Source organism: Dreissena polymorpha, chromosome 14, assembly GCF_020536995.1.
Source record: "Dreissena polymorpha isolate Duluth1 chromosome 14, UMN_Dpol_1.0, whole genome shotgun sequence".
Lineage (NCBI taxonomy): Eukaryota > Metazoa > Mollusca > Bivalvia > Myida > Dreissenidae > Dreissena > Dreissena polymorpha.
Window position 1 is genome coordinate 12,521,305 of NC_068368.1, and position 20,290 is coordinate 12,541,594.

Below are 20,290 nucleotides of genomic sequence, written 5' to 3' on the forward strand. Positions count from 1 at the left end.
GTATATAAGTTACTCGCAAGATTAATTATATATAGAAAACAACTTTTGAACTATGTAATTGTATATTTTAAAAATAGTATTTTATTTTAATAATTTCGTAAGAGACTCACAGTATTGTCAATATAAAATGGTGTAAACTTTTGCACATTATTTTGTTCCCCTCTTATTCACAGTTTAAGTTCAAATGAAAATTTCTATGGAATGTGTTGTCTGTATTATTTTAAGTTTAAGTTTTTTTTGTGTATACACGTGACAATACCTAGCGAGAGATTTCTTCAAAGGAGAACATTTCTTTGCAAATTATGCACATTTGATTTACCAACCACAAGTATATACAAGGTTGTTATTTTTTGTTGTTGTCGTTTTTTAGATTGCAATTTGTTTTCCCAGGATAACAGATTAGACTGTGAAGTCCGCACAGGCTATTCAGGGACGACATTTTTCTTCGTTTATGATATAAAGAAAGTCTCTACTTATCAAAAATCAAGTCTAGGCGACTGCACAGGCTAAACCGGGACGAGACTTGACGCACATGAATTAAACCACCTTTTCACAGAGCGCGGCTCATATCTATTTGCTATAAATTTTCAGCAACCACAACATGGATAGACTCATGTTTGCATTGAGTGGTTTCCTCGCATTTGCGTTAGCACTGGACTGCGCATGTGCATCACCTGACATTCAACGTAGCTGTGAAAATGAACCACAAGCGGCTTACTTGAGCATGATGCGTAAGGAGTTTTAATCGTTACACTGTTGTCGGTATGAATTATAAAGATTGAACGTGTCATTAGTTATGCAACTTTCCAAATTGGGAACTATCAATACTGTAAAAAGAAATGATTTGCTACTTATTTAATGATGAATAAGTTTAACGCAATAATAATGTTAATTGGTTGTAATATTTATTTAACGCCGTACATTGGATCGATTATATTTAGTTTCTGATTTTGAAATAAAATATAGAAACATTCATGTTAACTTTCTAATATTCTAGATGATGTAACGGCCTTCGTTTTTCAGTTTTGCTAATAGTATTACTTTTATAAATAGCAAACGCATAGACATACATTTATTTATTTAAGCAGTCGGCGCCATCTTATATTTTGTTTGATATTATATTAAACTTACAAGGGTTTTACAACGATAAAACTACAGTGATGGGTTTCTAAATCTACACCTTTTGAACTATTAATTGTATTAATAGTGTTTTATATTAAATATTATTGTATGCACATTTCCTATCACACATAATTACCAAGTTATTATTGTAAACATTCCTTAATTTCTGTCGGATAATGTCAAAGTCGAACGCGCTATCCTCTAGTAGTTTTCGTTGTTTGCCATGCATAAACTACTATGCTTATTAAATAATTTATATGGTGGATGTGGTTCCTTCGTCGCATTGAACCAGTCAAATTTGTCGAAATTAGAAGATGCCCCTCACACCACCACCAACGTTTTTTTTTTTTTGGGGGGGGGGTATAAAAAGGGGTACATAGCCTCCAAGCATTATCTTTTTAAACACTCGCAAACCTAAGATGTTTTCTTTAGGAACGTTCATTTTTCTTATCACGGCTTTTCAGGTGGAAGAATTGGTATAACAACAAATCAGATGCACATGATTGGGTCCGGACACTTCCGCGCACGACCATGTCATGATATGATGCAGATGATGAGAGAAAATAACAGGTAAGTACTATAATACAAATAAAGTGTATGCCGGTTAAACAAAACATTTAACCCATTTATGCCTAGCGTCTAGAAAAAAAGGCCTTGGCAAACAGCGTAGACCCAGATGAGACGCCGCATAATGCGGCGTCTCATCAGGGTCTGCGCTGTTTGCTTGAATGAATTTCTGTAAGAAATATTCTAAATATAGAATATAATATACTAGACATTCCAAATTTTGGAAATAACTTGATCCAATTTAGAAGGATGGGAGAGTCCCACTAGGCATAAATGGGTTAACTATTTCCGTAACATAACTGGTCGGTCATGCCTCTACCGCATGACAAAATTTTGATTCCAGACCGCGATGTTTGATGTACAGCTGTCGACGGTTTGCTGGTCGTCAATTTACAGCAGCCATAGGCTGTCCACGTACGGAAGTTCTCACAAACGGCTGTATACCCAGGAAAGCGATATGTGATCCAAAGTATCCTTTTCGGACGACAACCGGCGTCTGCAACAATCTCTTACACCCAGAATGGGGTACCTATGGTGCAATGCAGCGGCGTATAGTTCCAAATGCCTACCATGACGGTAAGTATTTTGTTAATATATGTTATGTCTTTAAGTTGAATTCATATAGCAACTGTATTTACAATATATGGCAACTGAGGTGAATGTTTAAAAAGCCATGTGTCATATAATTTTAATTAACGACTACACTCAGCATTTTATTGAAAAAGAAAACTTTGAAAAAACACAAATTGTATTTCGATAACAGGCTTCACTTTATATTTTAAGTATGCACTGAGGCATGATTTATCTTAAATGTATTGTTGTGTGCCCTCGAAATGTGTTCTTTCATTTAATTAAAGCTGAAAATATATACAAACACGTATTTCACATTCAGGCCATTCAACTCCTCGGGTGTACTCATCTTGCTCGGGGAGCGAGTTGCCACCACCCCGTGTAATCAGCAACAAGGTCCACGCGGCAGGCCAAGTGGCGAGGTTTGAGATGAACTTGTCCTATTTGGTCATGCAAACGGGGCAGTTTCTAGCACATGATTTTATACGCACCAAGACATTTACACGTAAGCTCCTGCCTTGTTTGGTATGGTATTAAATCACTATTGCCAATTAACAATTTATAAAAGTGTTATTCTTATAGGTTTCATTCAAGTAACAATATTACCATACACAACTAACATTATTTGTAATGTTGTCTTCATACGAAACAAGTTCTGCTTTATATTGTGCATGTTTGCCGATTAGTTCTTACGTATGATATTCGTTTTGCTGTCATTAACTTTATAGATATGGTATAAACAGATGGAACCCATCAATAACTTCATTTTTCTGTTGCTTTTTCCGATGTTAAACATATGTTCGGTTACATTAATGACAGGAAAGCAGTTGAAAAAAAAATATCAAAACTTTCAAATGTTCTCCTCCGTGTGGTTTAACATTTAAATCAAATGTACTAGTTTCAAACTTACCATTATGCATAATTACAAATGGTTATTATTTAAACAAAATAGGGGATGACCAAGAACCCCTGCAGTGCTGTCAACAAGACTCAAAATGGTAAGACTAACGTTTTAGGACATCAACATTTGTGATCAAAATGGGTAACAAATATGTGCTTGTGAGCGAATATCAGAGATAATACTATGCAAGCTTTAACTATCTGCTAATATGTTAGTTACGTCCATTTTAAGTTGTTCGCTTGCAAAAAACTAAGGTTAGTACCACGCGTTTTAAGTCAGTTCTCTCTTAACTACGATAAACCTGATAACTGCCGCATCTATCGCATCCGCGCGAGAAAGAGTTGTATAATTTATGCAAGAGGTTTGAATTCTTCAATTGCATTCATTCACAAATGGAAACATAATGTGAATATCGTGTTAAATGGAATATTTTGAACGGAGCGTATATAGAAAAAAATCAATAAACAATGTTTGTATTATACGTGTCGCGGAAGAGAATGTTTATGAATTATTAAAATAGTCCACTATCTGCTGCGTCTTAATGACGTAGTATGTTCTATCAGCACAGGTCATTCATAATCTGAGGCTATTAATAGATGCGGGTTGGATAATTAAACGATTTTCCTCTTATCGTGACGCTATACTATTTTCGTTGTGTTTGTTGTTGTCTCATCTTAAAAGCAAGACTGTGTTTATCGATAGTCAATTATATATTACCCGGACGATTTAGTGAACCAGTACTGACCCTAAAATTCTGCAAAATGGATTTTAATGCGTAATTGTAACTTGGCCACAAGTTGTGTCGTTTGAACATACAGAGAGTAGTTCGGAATTCCTTACACGGAACAGTGCTACATCCTTTACGCTGAGCACAGACACAGTGATGTAGCCAAAGTTCAGAGTTTTATCTCTAATCAGCTTATGAAATATTCGAATATTTAAAGGAAATTTCCATCGTAAAATTATATTCTTGATGAGATAGGTATTCGATATTTCAACAATATTCATTTAATATGCAAATGCAAATTTTCTTTATATTCAGTTCTCATTACCATTTTCATCAAACTTTCTATGCTTTCAGAACGTCAAAGGGCCATGTTGTTGTGATGTTGTCTATGTTATCTCTATAAAATAAATAGGATGACAAACATTGCACACACATCTCCACCCGTGCGTCAAGACACACTCTTGATACATTCGAATGGCTTGTGTTCATTTCAAACTTGCGATTAATTTTGAAAAATGAGTTTCGTCTTAAATGATGCAATAGCGACCAACTTGAGTGTCTTCAGCGCTTTGATTTAAATATACATTAGAATGCATTGTCACATCGAGCACATACACATCCTCGACTTACTCTCCATTATCGAATATGGCTAATTATTATATACATAATTTTAGGAATGTATACAATATGTGCAAATTTGGTAAGGATTGAATGTAAAAGTTATTATCACCCCCTTCCCCCAAGTGTTACGTAACTGGAAAATAATAACAAACCGTGCATCTAACCTGCAAAATACTCGGTAAATATGTGGTAAGTATTTATTCGTTTACGAACTAATATTGTTAGTAGTCAGCATGTTACATACATTCCCTTCGTCCGCATGTCTCACCGGAATCAGTCAAGCTGTCCGTTTTATGATCGTGTCCACTGCATATATCTAAAGTGAATATAATTTTGAAGACATTTGATGCAAATTCATTGAACTCGTCATGCCACTTGGACATATGTTAGTCACGCCAGCCCACAAACAGTAACCTGTTATTTTCTATGTATCGTCCATTTAAGGTATTTGTTTTCTAACATTATTAAATTGCAGCCCTGAATGTTTCCCTATTTCTCTACCAATGTTTGATCCGATGAAAAAGCCGTGCATGTCATTTTCCAGATCAAATGCCAAATATGATTGCTCAAGTAAGATTTTGTTCCACAATAACTTATTCATAATATCACGCTCTTGTTTCACATTTAAGTTTAGAATAGACAATGTAATAGAACAAAGTACAAAATCTTAACAATAAAAGGGATTAACTCAAACAATTGCGCGTCACAATACCGTATGATTTGGATTACCGGGTAGTTTTAAACTATTCTGAAAGTGATTATATAATTTTAAATAAAACAGTCAGCCCTTATTGGGATCTGAAAAATTAAACCTTGGTATTTTTATAAACAGCTTTAAAATGTTTTTTTTTTATTTCAATTGTTGATAATCCATTGACAATTCCCAACATTTGTCTTTACCATGAGTTTTCCTTTACTTTAAAAAAAAAAGAGAGCATACATTAAGTATTTCAATATTTGACTTTGTTTTTAAATGTCATTTTTGCAAATTGTGAATAAGTCCTTCAAAACAAATGGACTGAATTAATTAAAGAACACATGAGAACAACGGCATACGGGGCCGATGTAATCTTTCTGAACGTTGTTCATTCGAAACAGTTCACTACTAATAAAATTAAAGATGACATAAAGACGATTAGTCGCAGTTAATGTTTTTAGACTGTTCTTGTTCTGTAAACTAACGCCCAAATTAAACTTTTTTTCGTGTGCTCCACGGTTACATACATTTATGGGTATACACCTTACAGTATTTAATGTGTAAACGATGTGAAGCATATGGATGTATTATATATTTAAATAAATCAAATGTTTTCTTTGTAGAGGTTCGTCAGCAGATTAATTTCGCTACATCATATGTGGACTTGTCAGTTTTGTATGGAGCGAGGGAAGAAACGGCACGGGACCTTAGGACATTTGTTGGTGGTAGGCAAACAATATATACGTAAAGAGTTTGCGCTATATAAAAAAACAACAATTAAGAAAATATCATAAATTAATTATATTTAAGTTTCTTTTGTTAAACAATTTTGTGTTTGTCTGTCATCAAGAAGTTGCATAAACGTCATTAAATAACACATTTTTATTGACAGCATATTACTTTTTTGTTTGAAACTGTTTTTACACACATGCTTTATGAGACGAACGTTTATACATCACCAAATAGTACATTCGAAGCAAGCAATAGTGTTTGCATGTTCATGTTTAATTGCTATGTTTATACAAAATAAGATATGACAATAACGCAAATGTACTCGAAAAAAAATTACTAATAGCAACAAACCTATACGTTTGTCCCATTATTTGTCTTAATTTAATTACTTTATGGAATCATTGACATAATAGTTAAAAAATATAAGTTCGCCCTGCTCCAATATGTTTACATCACACACATTTCGGCTGCTGGTGTTCTTATCGGCAGCTACACCTTTTTACACTTTCATTTTTGAAACAACCTTTAATATTATGTGTTTAGGTCAGCTGAAGTCTATACACACCAAGCTTACCGTTGACCCGACTGATAGTACATGTGAACTGAAAGGAACATTTCATCCCACGAAGAACTACTGTCCTTTATCAGGTGGGATGAATTAAAAATGCATTTGAATAATTGATTGCTTTTTTAAAAATCAATTTTTATAGTTGCTATACGAATACTGTGTATTTTCAGGCAACATGTTCCTATTTTAGTTTGCTTTTTTTCAAGGTGATCCGAGAGTAAATGAACAGCCGCTCATGTCATCCTTCCACACAATATTCATGCGAGGACATAACAGTATTGCGACTGGCTTGTCCAACGTCAATCCACATTGGGGAGACGAGATGCTGTATCAGATTGCCAAAAAGATCCTGATTGGTGTTTGGCAGAATATCGTTTATGGGGAGTACCTTCCTCAAACTATTGGACTTGCTGCGATGGTCAGCAATAACATCCAGCTTGCGGTAAGTGATTAATTTAATAAAAAAATGTTACTTTTTTCTGGTACTATTTTGAAATTGTGTGTTAGTTTTATTATTCAGCGTTTAATATGTTTCAAATTGTAAAAAAGGTAATAAGATCGTTTAAGCTCGTTTTACCAAAAATAAAACGTGTTATGTTACAGTCGGAACCACACTTAGCTAATTCGATACCCACTATTTTCAGCCGAAAGGCTACAAGGACACGTATAACCCACTTGTTGACGCTACAACACTGAACGTTGGTGGCCTGGCCTTCCGATTTGGTCATTCGACCGTTCGGCGAGATATAGCCCTTCTAGATAAACACTACAAGAATCCAACCCCACCGGAACCTTTGTACAATCACTTCTTCAAGGTTCCTCTGTACCACGCATTCAATGGTCAGGCAATAGACGATATGCTGCGCTGGACTTCTAATGCCAAGAGTTCCGGATTAGACAGGTTTGATCGGAATTGATAATGTATAATGTTTACAATTTATATTATTATTTTTAATCAATCGTACATTCCAGAATATTGTTATTCCAATGTAATTAAGTTTAACTTTAGAGCCAAGAACCGTCTGATATTGTCTGATGTTTATTCTGCGTCAGAATGTTATAGATATCAAAATATAAAAATTAACTTAATAACAGTAATTAAACATTCTTATAGACTACGCTGAATGTTAACCCATTTATGCCTAGTGGACTCTCCCATCCTTCTGAATTGGATCAATTTGTTTCCAAAATAGGGGATGTCTAGTATATTTATTTCTATCAGTAGAATATTTCTTACATAAATTCCTTTAAGCAAACAGCGCAGACCCAGATGAGACGCCGCATCATGTGGCGTCTCATCTGGGTCTACGCTGTTCGCCAAGTATTTTTTCTAGACGCTCGGCATAAATAGGGTTAACATATATTATGCGTTAATAACTCGTTTGTGCACAATTGTTTTAGCCGTTCATTATAAATTGCTGCACAACAATTTATTGATACTATCGGAAACAAACAAAGATAAAAGTATAGTACTTTATTATATACCTGTTTAATGCTTTTAACAAAATACAGGTTGTATCAATCGTTGAAATAAAAAATCCCGTATTACGCTACTCGCTGTTTACAATTCCGTATTACCATATTAGCCGGACTACTTCGACCCATTCAATGACGTCACATTACACGCACCGAAAATAGAAATATTTTATATTACGAAATATATTACGTAGCACATCGTGTGACGTCATTTCTGTGACAAAACACAATAGTTTTATCTAAACTCTGTACGGACATGTCGGACGTGGTGTTTTTTAACAGTAAACTATGTGTTAAAAACGTATTTTGGAGTGTGTGTTTATCATGCATAAATGTATATTTCGATAGGAATACAATAAAATAGTGTGGTTTAAACTAAGATTCGATAAAGACATGTAAGATAGAAGTGGAAGTGCATAAAGTTTAAACATTTTTGTTATAAACATCGGATTAAAGTTGTCAACTTAATTGTTATAAAAATTGGATTAACGATGGCATTAAGGTAAGCGTGTCGGAAACCTGTGTTTTCCCGCTTCGAATGTTTACACGTTAATTTACATAAACTGTATTCATACGCGTCTTAAATAAACTATGGCGTACCGTTTTAGTCATTGTTTTGTCAGTTTTGTTAAAGTAAAATATACATTTGTTAACTGTTTTCGTTAGTTGTTGTATATAATAAAAGGAATATTACGCTAGTAAATTGTTCCAACAGTCTGTATCACTCTCGTGTCTTGTGCTATTTCGCATAACACTCGAGGCTCCGCCTCTCGTGTGATACGTCATCACACAAGCCACTCGAGTGATACAAACTCTTGGAACAATTGACTAGCGTAATATTCCGTATATATCAATTACAATTAAATACAATCTGACATGGGGAGCTACTACTTTTAAATTTCTTGGTATAACCTTTGATATTAACTTAGAAAATACGGTAAACACAAACTTTGTGATTAAAATTGAAAGTTTTAAAAATGCAATAAGTCATTGGAATCGTAGACAAAATACACTTCTGGGAAAAATAACAATTGTTAAATCATTGTTTTTACCTAACCTTACGCATTTATTTATATCTCTACCAACACCAAGATTAGAAATCATGAAACATATAATCAAGTCTTGTATGACTTTATTTGGTCAGGACAAAGCAAAATAAAAGCTTCTGTTGTTGTAAAAGAATATAATGAAGGCGGTTTAAATATGATGCATTTATGTTCCTTTGAGAAATACATGAAGCTAACATGGCTACAGACATTAGTGTCAAGCGAAGGAAATTGTAACGCTCGTTAAATCGATAATATATTTTAAAACAGTTTTCAACACCGGTAAATTGTATGCCGAGAAAGTATGTTTACAGCTAAACAATAAATTTTGGCGTTATGTATTGAACACATATATATTGTATATTGAAAAGCTGCCAATAATAAAGTGATGATATTCTGGATATGCCACTATTTATAAACATAATTTTAAAATAAACAGTTGTTATATTTGTATGAAACGTTTATGTGAAAGAAGTATCCGTTTTGTAAGAGACATAATGATAGAACGTGTATGTTTTATTTCCAAAGAATCTATGAAATCACTTTTAGGAACACATGTTAATTTCTAATTAAACCAAGGATTAACTAGCATTATAAGAGGCTCCATTGAAAATTGTCATTAAATGTCAAATTAAAACAATAAAACTCAACGGGCCAATATTGCCGACTTATAAAAGGAAATTGTAACAAGTCTTAGAGAAGACAAACATATTTATAAAATATTAAGCCAAATAGTGATATTTCAACTAGTCAAACAATTGGACTTCAGAATTTGTAAATAAAGATTGGAAAAAATGTCTATACACTGTGTTCAATTTAACTAGGGATACATATTTTAGATGGTTACAGTGTAGATTTATCCACAGAATCTTGGGAACAAAATCTCTTATGTTCAAGATGAAAATCGTTACCAACAATCTGTATGTACATTATGTTATAATGAAATAGAAATCATAACACACTTATTTTGGTACTGCCCCTATACCCAAGAAATTGTTAAATTTGCTGTTAATATCATCAAGAGGAGTAGACCTAGCTTACTTAATCAGCTGACATGTCAAGATCTAATACTTTGGATTACAAATTCAAAAATGACTGATACTGTGAGCTTTCAAATTAAATGGTCCATTTTTGATTGTCAAAAGAAAAATAGAAATCCCTCACAATTTGGGCTTGTAAATAGCATAAAGCAAACATTTGAAATATACAAAACTACAATAAAAGCAGAAGAAGAATCGAAAAACTGGTCATTAGTCTAAACATTTTCAGACATCCCTACAACTACGTTATTTATAATAACAGCTAATATAGTAGTTGCATATTTTATTAAAGTGACGCATAGTACATTAATAATCATTGGTATTTACAGCAATAATACGAACAATATTATAATAAGCAAAAAATATTTACAAAAACATTGTTCTACCCAGCCATATAAATGGCTTGCAAGTAACCGAGTTGACATGTTATCGGTGTAGTCATAAAATAACATCAAAATAGTGCAAAAAAGATCACGAAAATAAAAAGAGTTAAATTGTTTAAAGAATAAACATGGATAGTTTAGATGAATAACTTTTGTTAATAATTTAAAAAGTGGACTTACAATCATAGTATTGCAAGTTCATGTAGAAAAAACAAATATTATTTACATAGGTAATATACTGTACATATTGATTTGTTTTAATTTGAGTCGGATATCATACATATACTGCTTCCGATCGTTTCATATAGCAATCTTGGATAAACAATGCAGATTTATAAATAAGTCTCTTATCAGTCAGCATACATGTCAGCCTCTCGTTATATGGAATCCTAGTTATGTTTGGTTTTATATTTGATACACATTTATAATATGATAATCTTAAACAAAGGTAGAATGGACATTCAAATAAGAAATGGTAAACTGTTTCGACCTGATTGGGTTTTTACACAAAAGGCACAGTCTTTCTTCGATTTTTAAGTTTCTAAACCGTCCGGTTTCAATCCGCAGCGGCAAGGAACATGTACATATTTGAGCAATGTAAGATTTCAAGTGCTTTGGTAGCTGTATAGACACATAATTTTCACATCCAAGTTCGTATTTAATTTGGCGGTAAGTTCTGAGCTTGGGTTGGGATAGGAGATCTTGTTGCCATTGATCAGCATACATACGTGTAAATGTCTCTTTAGCATGGCACAACAAATTGTCCAGCAACAGGTTGCTCATGGATTTAGTAGTATACGGGTCAAGTAAATTTAATTGTTCAAAAATATGTTTCATGTCCGAACACCATCCGTGGCTGTGTGCGTAATCCCACAAAAATACTTTCTTTGTAATTCTGTCATCTGGCATTTCGACGAGACGGTGCCATAGGCGGAGCATGTTCAGGTGATGTCGCATTGTGGGCACTTGCCATCCAGTATCGCCATTTATCGCCAAGTTCGACGCATGTTTATGGACGCATAGAAACGACCGGATGGCTCTGTTCTGTATCGTATCACATTTTGCATATTTTTATAATCCCAGAGCTGTAGTCCATCACCGGGATTACACTGGTATCGTAAAGTTGTGTGAACACATTAAATGTTAGTCCATTTAATGCTTAAGCCTTGTTTAACAAGCCATCAAGTGCGCGACCAGCCGATACCGCTAATATATTTGCTGTCTCCGTGAAGTCAAGCGTATCGGTCAATAAACAAACCAAATATTTATAGCTCGGTGTAACACTAACGGTATCGTCTCCTATTTTTAAGTGGTATTCATTTTAATTTTGGCTTTGTTTTCTAAAATGCACGATGTTCGTTTTTTGTAGATTAATTTTCATGCGCTAGTTTTTAAACCAGTCACTCACTTTATTCATCATGTTCTGTAAAATGTCCTCGTTTTCACCCAGGATAACAATGTCGTCCGCGTCAAAGAAGTATGCATACATTTTCGCCGTTAATCATGATTCCCAAGTTCATGCACTTCAGTCTATAGCTAAACCGTTTATGTATAGTCCGAATAGGGTAGGCGAAATTTATTTCCCTGTTCTACGGAGCATTCTATGCCAAAGTAGTCCATAAGGTGCCCATTATCATCAACCCTTGCCCGAGAAGTGCTATACAGGTGTCGCCGTCTATTATAGAACTGTCCTTGAACGACGACGGATAATAGTTGTGCCAGCAAGCAGTCTCTGTCAACCCGATCGAAGGCCTTCATCATGTCAATAAAGCACGCACATGTCGGAAAGCCTTGACAGTTTCTACTGCTGATGATAGAACATAGCGTCGCTGTCGTTCTCAAACCTCGTAGCTACAAAATGCCAACTTTTCAGGAGAGAGAAAAAAACCGTCTCATTTTTTTATAACGATGTTTTAGAAATTGAAATTCTGTACAAATACCAAACAAATGAAGCTGCAAAATACGGTATAAGCCGTAGACGCGTAAGTCATACTGATAAGTCATATTGACAGTCAGACATGGTAGCTACGATATTTTGTCACCAAAGTTTTGTCATTTTTATGAGGTACGACAATTCGTCCTGATAGGAAACCTCGTAGTTGCAAATAAAAAAAATAATATAAAAACGTTTTTGTCAAATTTGTCCAAACGAAACGACGTAGCTATAGGTGAAATGGCGTCGCTACGACTTTTCGCCGGGAAAAAAGCTAACAATCATTCTACAACATTTCGTCACGTGGCTTTTTCAAGGGCTCTGATTGGCGTAGAGCTACGAGATATAGCACAAAACACGCGCCAGACTTAATATATTCGAAAAAGACGGAAAAAATATTTTGAAAATTTTGGAGCTACGAGGTTTGAGAACGACAGCGACGAATTTTAGTGTGAATAGATAGTCTGTACAGGAACGCAGTTTCCGGAAGCCGTTTTGTTCTTCTTCTATTATATCGTTCGAGTCCAGATATTTTGTTAGTCGGCTGATAAAAAACTTGAGAAAATTTTGCTAACCGCCGGAAGTAGACTTATTTCACGGAAGTTGAGCGGTATACGACGGTCGCTTGTGCTGCTTTTCGGTATTGGCCTTATGATGGACGCAGGCGTTATCCCGGTGATAAAATATTGTGGAGCTTTGTTTTGGGTCCAGTGATTTTATGTGGCGCCAAAATTCTTTGGGATTCTCCAGATCTTCTCGAGTTCAGTTTGCTGGTGTCGTTCGTATCGTCGTTTGCGCTTTTTGATCTCCCTATCAAGCTGCTTTTGTTTGTCCTTATATAACTGTCTATGTCGGTGTTCCTCGCGTTTAGTTCCAGAGCATTTCAAAAAGTCATGTTCACGTTCACTCACTTGTTCGAATAGGTTGACGAGAGTTTTATCCCACCACGGTTTTGATTTATTTCGAAAAGATTTTTTCAATGTTTTCGATGTGCACTTATAGTCCACCTTTTCGATAAATTCATTGTAATATAGGTCACCTAAAGAACGGTATAATGAGTCCGCATCATTCTGATTGCCAATGAAGCATTGTATTTGATATATCATCATTACTAATCTGTTACTGTCTATGAAGTCAGGGGGAATCGATTCATATTTAAACTGTTTGCCGCTAATCGGATTATCGTTTTTTTCGTGCATAGTTTGACTCCTAGCGTCAATAGGCATGGTAAATTTGCGTTTGAGTTGACAATAGATTACCGAATGATCAGGCATCGAGCATTCCGGTTTTATAGAAAACTTCGCACATAAGTCCTTTACTGTGTGCACTTCAAATGTTTTAAACAAGTCAATGTTTGAGTGTGGGTTATGTACAACAACCGCCTTGCGCTTTGTTGAAATAGAGGTATAATTGTCACTTGCTGGTGTAATTCGTCCATTTAGTTCACACAGTTTTGTCTCGCGTAGGTATTCTAGAAATGATTCGCCATGTTTATTTTTTGTGAAATCAATTGCTTTTTTATGGGGTATGTTGTCTACGTTACTAATGGTGTCGTTTAAGTCCGAAATTCTGCTATTAATATCTTCACAGAACACAAGACAATCTGCAGTATAATTCAGATATACAAGGCTTGTAAGGTGGTCAAAAAATTCATCAACATGTTGGCCCCGCTCTGAACCTTCCGGTGGTAAGTAGCACACAGCTACGATGGTTTCAATGGACGATATTTTATCTATTAGTTGTAAACTGAGAATACCTTCAAAAGACTTGTCTAAACACGTCACATAGTAATCATTCATAAAGGTATCCTTCAGGAGTATAGCAACACCACCCGAGCCACATGTAGCTTTTTGTTTCACTGATTCTCGGTTGAATAAGTAAGTCGTGTATTTTCTAAATGAAGTACTTCATTTTTTCTTAGCTTTGTTTCTGCCAGGCATATTACATCCGCATTCAATTTGTATAATATTTCCTTTCTCGGTAAGCAGTTTTTGTTAGTCCATCCGTTAATGTTCCATGTCAGAATATTAATGTCAGAATATAGCTGGACGTCCTCCTAGTCACTTTGTTCGATTCGTGACGCTGGGCCCGTGTTTTGAGATTTTGCTGGTATCGGTCCCTTGTAGCGCTGACCGTTAATGAAAAGCGCACCGTTACGATATTTCACGTCTTTTCTCACATTGCCTGGTCGATAATAGGTTTCAGTTGCAATTTGTGTTCACGGTCGAATTCATTTAAATCGTCCGTTATGTAATTATTGCGTTTGTCTAGAGCTATTTTCTTTAAGGTGAAAATTGCAAGTTAATGATTGAATGATCTTACTCTAAACACTATTTGTCTCACTTTTCCAGATTGTTTTTTTTCCTACTCTGTACGCATTTTCCTCTACAATTTCTGATCGTTTAAAGTCAGTTTCTAATATCGATTGGACTATTTTCACATCTTCTTCCGCATGTTCGCCTTCCTGTTCGTGGTAACCTACCAGCCTATGATTGTTTTTAATGGCTTGGCGCTCGAAGTCTAATTGTCGCCGTTGAAGATCTTCGATTATTTTATTTGCATCATTCAATGATTTTTGTAAGGATTCACACTGTGCACTCATTTATGTAGTTTTAGTCTTAATGTCAGTAATTTCATTGTGGGAAAAATCTAAAATAGTGCTTTGTTCTTTACACATGCTTTCATTTCGCTCCATTCTGACCTCATATTCATCAAGGGGCTTTGTTATTATGTTTTGTTTTTCAAGAACGTTTGAGACCGATATCCTGAGAAAATTGAATTGTTCTCGTACGTTTTTTTCAAAATTTTCATTTTCGGCAGAAGATTCGGCCATTGTATTCGATGTGTTAGGCGTTACTTCTAAATCGAATACAGGCAGGCTATTATCACTTTCTTGTGGGTAAAGAACAGAACGTGTTTGTGATGGAATATCACTTACAGTAACATCATCTTTTGTATTGGAGCCTTGGCTCTGCTGCTTTAATCCCTTTTCATTCTGGTCCGTAGTACTACTTTTCTTTCGTTTCTGTGATTTTTCGCGCTTTTTATTTCCTCCCATGTGTACGAAATTAATTGATCGCGGCTTTCATCTAGCAGTAACGGTTTGCGTTTATCCAATTTTGCAGAAGTAGTATAAACATGCGTTGCATTCATGCGTGAAGATCCGGCGGACAAGAGATAGTGAGCAGTTGTCAATCCGTTAATCCTTTTATTAGGCGTGAGATAACGTCCTGAATAATCAACCTTATATCGTCCAACACAAAGAAAAAACATGTTTTATTCTACGAGTTATAAATTATTAGCACGATTCATTTAATTCATGTTGACACTCACTCGTTATTTTGATATATCCAGATATATATGATAATCCACCCATATAAATCACTTTAAAACTAGATTATTTTGCACTGAAACAAACGTTTGCGTCTGACAACACCGGAAGCCGAAGTTTTATGTTTTAATATATGTATATTTCATCACATCTGCATTTTTAAATCTGCACTATAAATGTAATACACATAATGCAACTCAGCAATAATATAATTCATCTTTCTTATGTGCATATTATTGATAGAAAAAAAGATATGCATGCAAACATGTGTTACTTTATTTTTATAATTAAACCAATATTTTCTTTGTTTGTTTGTTATTTAAAAAAAAGAACACTTCATGTTAATTGTTAAACATGAATAGGATATAATTGCAACTATGTGAAACTTTAATCTATTAAAAATATACAGTTTTGTTTCCCTTGTTTTTTTAAGTTGAAAGCATGTGCTGTATATAAATCTTGGATAACTATCTCTATGGCTATACATACCTTACATTAATGTGTTTATGACATGCCATGTATGTTGCACGAATTTTGCATTAATGTTATATGAATATATGTATTAATATATAGCAAAAAAAATAAAATATATGCACATCAAAAAAGATGAAAGTAAAGATTTTGAAAAAAAAAGCGTTTGAAAGCGAGTATAGACATGTATTCCTAAGTATGAATGCAAATGGATTGACTCTTGTAAAAATCGTATTTTATGTTTACCCATTTATGTCTAGCGTCTAGAAAAAAGGCCTTGGCAAACAGCGTAGAACCAGATAAGACGCCGCATGATGCGGAGTCGCATCAGGGTCTGCGCTGTTTTCTTACAGAAATTTCTGTAAGACAAATTCTTAATATAGAAATAAATATACTAGACATCCCTAATTTTGGAAATAAATTGATCCAATTTAGAAGGATGGGAAAGTCCACTAGGCATAAATGGGTTAACCGTCTTGTTATTACAGATATCTCGAACCGAGCGTGCAGCAGATGTTGTACAAAGACGACACCGGCGAGGTGTTGGATCTTGCATCTTTCAACATTCAAAGGTTAGAGCATATCAATATTGTACAAAGACGACACAGGCGAGGTGTTGGATCTTGCACCCTTAAACATTCAAAGGTTAGAGCATATCAATATTGTACAAAGACGACACAGGCGAGGTGTTGTTTCTTGCATCTTTAAACATTCAAAGGTTAAAGCATATCAATAGTCAAGTATGTAGATAGGGTATCCAAAATGTAAAACAAATAAAAATGCTGAAATCACACGTAACTATGTATCATCAGATTGAAATATTTATGCAAGCTTTGTGTATTGCAATATTTATGACTCATAATAACAAATACACGAAATATATATTTGTTTTGAGCGGAATTAATTTGATGCTTATTTAGAAAAGCAAAAAAATAATTTTGATTTGTATAAACCACTTCATACATAGAGTTTGCGGGTTTCAATCGTATTTTCATCGTATTACGATAAGAAAATTCAAAAGTTTTCGTTGTTAACTGGTTGGTTTACAAACACTTAGTGTAGATACTTAATGCAGTGACTGGTTACTGTTGTACTTGAATAAGATTGTATGCAAGAATGGACGTTAACTTAATTTTCTTACCAATAATTTAAAAGTTATGTGGCTTGGCCGACTGTCGAATGTACGAGCCTCGTATATGTAGTCATTCGCTTTACTACCATTGCTGGCCGGTCCCGTTTAGTTTATGTTGTAAAAAAAAGCTGCTTAGTTACTTCATCACATGACATAAATATTCAAATCAGTAAGTTGATCCATGCTTATAACTGTAACTATTTGTCAGAGGTCGTGATCATGGGTTGTCTGGTTACAACGCCTACCGTCACGTGTGCGGCCTCAGCGTCGCAAAACATTTCGGTACAGGCCCTGGAGGCCTTGTCGACATGGACCCGGACACTGCCATGCATCTGAAAAAAATATACAGGTACATTTATGAGATTGTTTTTATGATGTGCGACTACACATTTAATAAATAAAAATATAAACCGAACAAAAAAAACTGATTATTTTGATTTAAATCGTAGCAGAGCATACTAATAAGAATTGTATAGTGTGAATTATAGATAGTATATACCAATTGTTCAATTGAATTATATATCTGTAATTGACCTGTATATGTAGCTACTATCTAACAAAGAGGATTTCAACATAGGTTCATCGTTTATCAATAATAAAAAAAAGAATAAAAATTCTAGATACATGAAGCTGTACATCATCCACAAAAATCGTTTCTACGCGTACGAAAAAAGTTCTTTGCCATTCATCCAAAAACATATACACAGTTAGGACCACCCACTATTATGTGGAAACTTATTCATTCGACAATTATTTCCCTCTTTAAGCAAAACAAGTAAACGAGTCAGTATCGGCGTAGTGCTAAGACCATCATGGTTGTTAAACATATAAATCAGATAATACAAAACATTTATATGGAACTATACTATTAATAAAGTATGAATATAGTGTTATCAGTTTTCTCATTCACATTAATAAATTGTGTTAAGATTTAGTACACACTATGTTGACATAAGGGGAAAGAAAACTCGTTGTGTGCAACGAAATCAATCGATTTAATAATATATGTTACCACGCACCATGATCATGTTTATACTACATGTATTATCGCCGTATTGTTATTTGTATCTATGAACTACGAAAATCATTTTAATGTGTAGTTGCCCAGACGATATAGACATTTGGACGGCCATAATATCAGAGAGAAGGTACGACGACGCATGGGTGGGACCTGTGGGCCAGTGTATTATCGCAAAATTGTTCAAGCGTTTCAGAGACGGCGACAGGTTCTTCTTTGAGCGACCGGACCCAATAGTTGGCTTCACGCCTCGTAAATTATTTTTTAAATATATTTTTGACATTTAAAGAACAGTATTCGCAATTAACTTAGTGTAAAAAAATAGTTTCTACATCTATAGTAGATCGTGTGTACCGATTTCATTTCATGGCTGGCATTGGGAACTGTCACTTCAGGTCGCGAATGATTCTTTTAAAACGCATGGCATGCTGTATTTTTATTTACTACACTGGTATATTTTATACATTTCCACAAGTTGTTTTATATAAAAATAAAACAAAACAGTTATTTTTCAGCCCAGCTACACGCAATTAAAAAGATAACACTGTCTGCATTGGTCTGTGCAACTACTGACATGCTCGAAATTCAGGAGAACATTTTCAGGACTGACCAGATGTACGTATTTGTGTTGCCATATATTACGCTAATAAATCCTGCTCAGTCAATGTGTTGTTATATAATTTGGGTAAAGTGTTTGCTTAATTTTATGAAATTATGTAACATTACGTCTTTATTGTTGACAATACACAAATATTAAGTTTGAGTTTTTTTTCATAAAATATACTGTTTTAAGATGTATATATACCAAATGACCACTACCACTTGTCGTACAAATAACTTTACTTATATGTAGTAAATATGTTAACAATTATAAATTCTCGGCTGAGAACGGCTTAATTGCAAATACATGTTCAAATTAATGTTTGAAATGTAATGAAATTCTTAACACTTGTTTTTACAGGAAGAAACCTTGCGCTCTGTATCCGAAAGTGGATCTGGACCTTTGGAAAACACATGCGTGAACAGTATCGATTACACTCCTAATACAAGTCATATAGAACAATGACATATCAATTTCTAACATCAACCTTAGTTATTCTTTTGATCTAATGTAATTTGGTATATTCATCGAATCTTTATTATGTTCAAATACGTTAAAAATGTATATTAGTTTGTAATTATTGATAGTTGAAAACCACATAATAAAGTTAATATTCAATAGTTGACTACATTATTAATGCAGGTCAAGAAATATTCATAAAAATATAAGAAACATTACAGTAAATTGTAAAAGTTGATATTTTTATCTTTATACTTCGTTAATGTGTATGTTAGAGTATAGCCTTTATCAAAGGAAAAAGCGCTGCCACAAAGACTATTTGCAACGTCCAAACACAGACAAGTACTTGAAACGTGATCAAAACATGGATAATACATTTACGACAGACATAAACTATTACTTTGTATAATGTTATAAGAATAACATGATTTGCTCAGATCAATTAGAAGCAGCAATACTTAGTGTTCAAAGAAAGCAAATAATAGTAATTTCACAAAAGTCGGTTGCTATATTATGATATATTATATGATCCGATATAATTTGATGTCACATACTTTCATATAAATCATTAATCATCCACAATGACGCACTCGTAATGGGTGACCGTATTTATCTCCGCTCATAGTTAACCATAACTGAATAACAGCGGTTTTGATGTAAGGGCTTATTACTTTGTTATTTGAATTGTTAACTGTGGATGATTAGTTTGTCCATTGAATACTCAAAAATAATGTAATGTCACTTAGATAGTGACCATAGAGGTACAACAATTGAAGAATTTAGCGGTTTGCGGAAGACAGACAGATATGCGGACAAACAACGGCTTACGATAACCCAAACAATAAAACATGACAAAGTATTTTAACAATTTATAATGCCGATCAATGACTTTTTT

At 34.2% G+C, this 20,290-nt stretch overlaps 1 protein-coding gene across 1 annotated transcript; it reads left to right on the forward strand.

Moving 5' to 3' along the window:
• The first annotated feature begins 596 nt into the window (after positions 1-596).
• On the forward strand, positions 597-19,528 carry LOC127858048 (chorion peroxidase-like). The gene is made up of 15 exons (XM_052394918.1): positions 597-731; positions 1,587-1,692; positions 2,033-2,265; positions 2,582-2,764; positions 3,212-3,257; positions 4,984-5,078; positions 5,829-5,930; positions 6,481-6,585; positions 6,712-6,947; positions 7,150-7,406; positions 16,674-16,757; positions 17,526-17,666; positions 18,418-18,587; positions 18,851-18,950; positions 19,297-19,528. Exons 1-15 carry the CDS (start codon positions 602-604, stop codon positions 19,355-19,357), a joined length of 2,049 nt encoding a protein of 682 aa, XP_052250878.1. The 5' UTR covers positions 597-601; the 3' UTR covers positions 19,358-19,528.
• Positions 19,529-20,290: the final 762 nt, after the last annotated feature.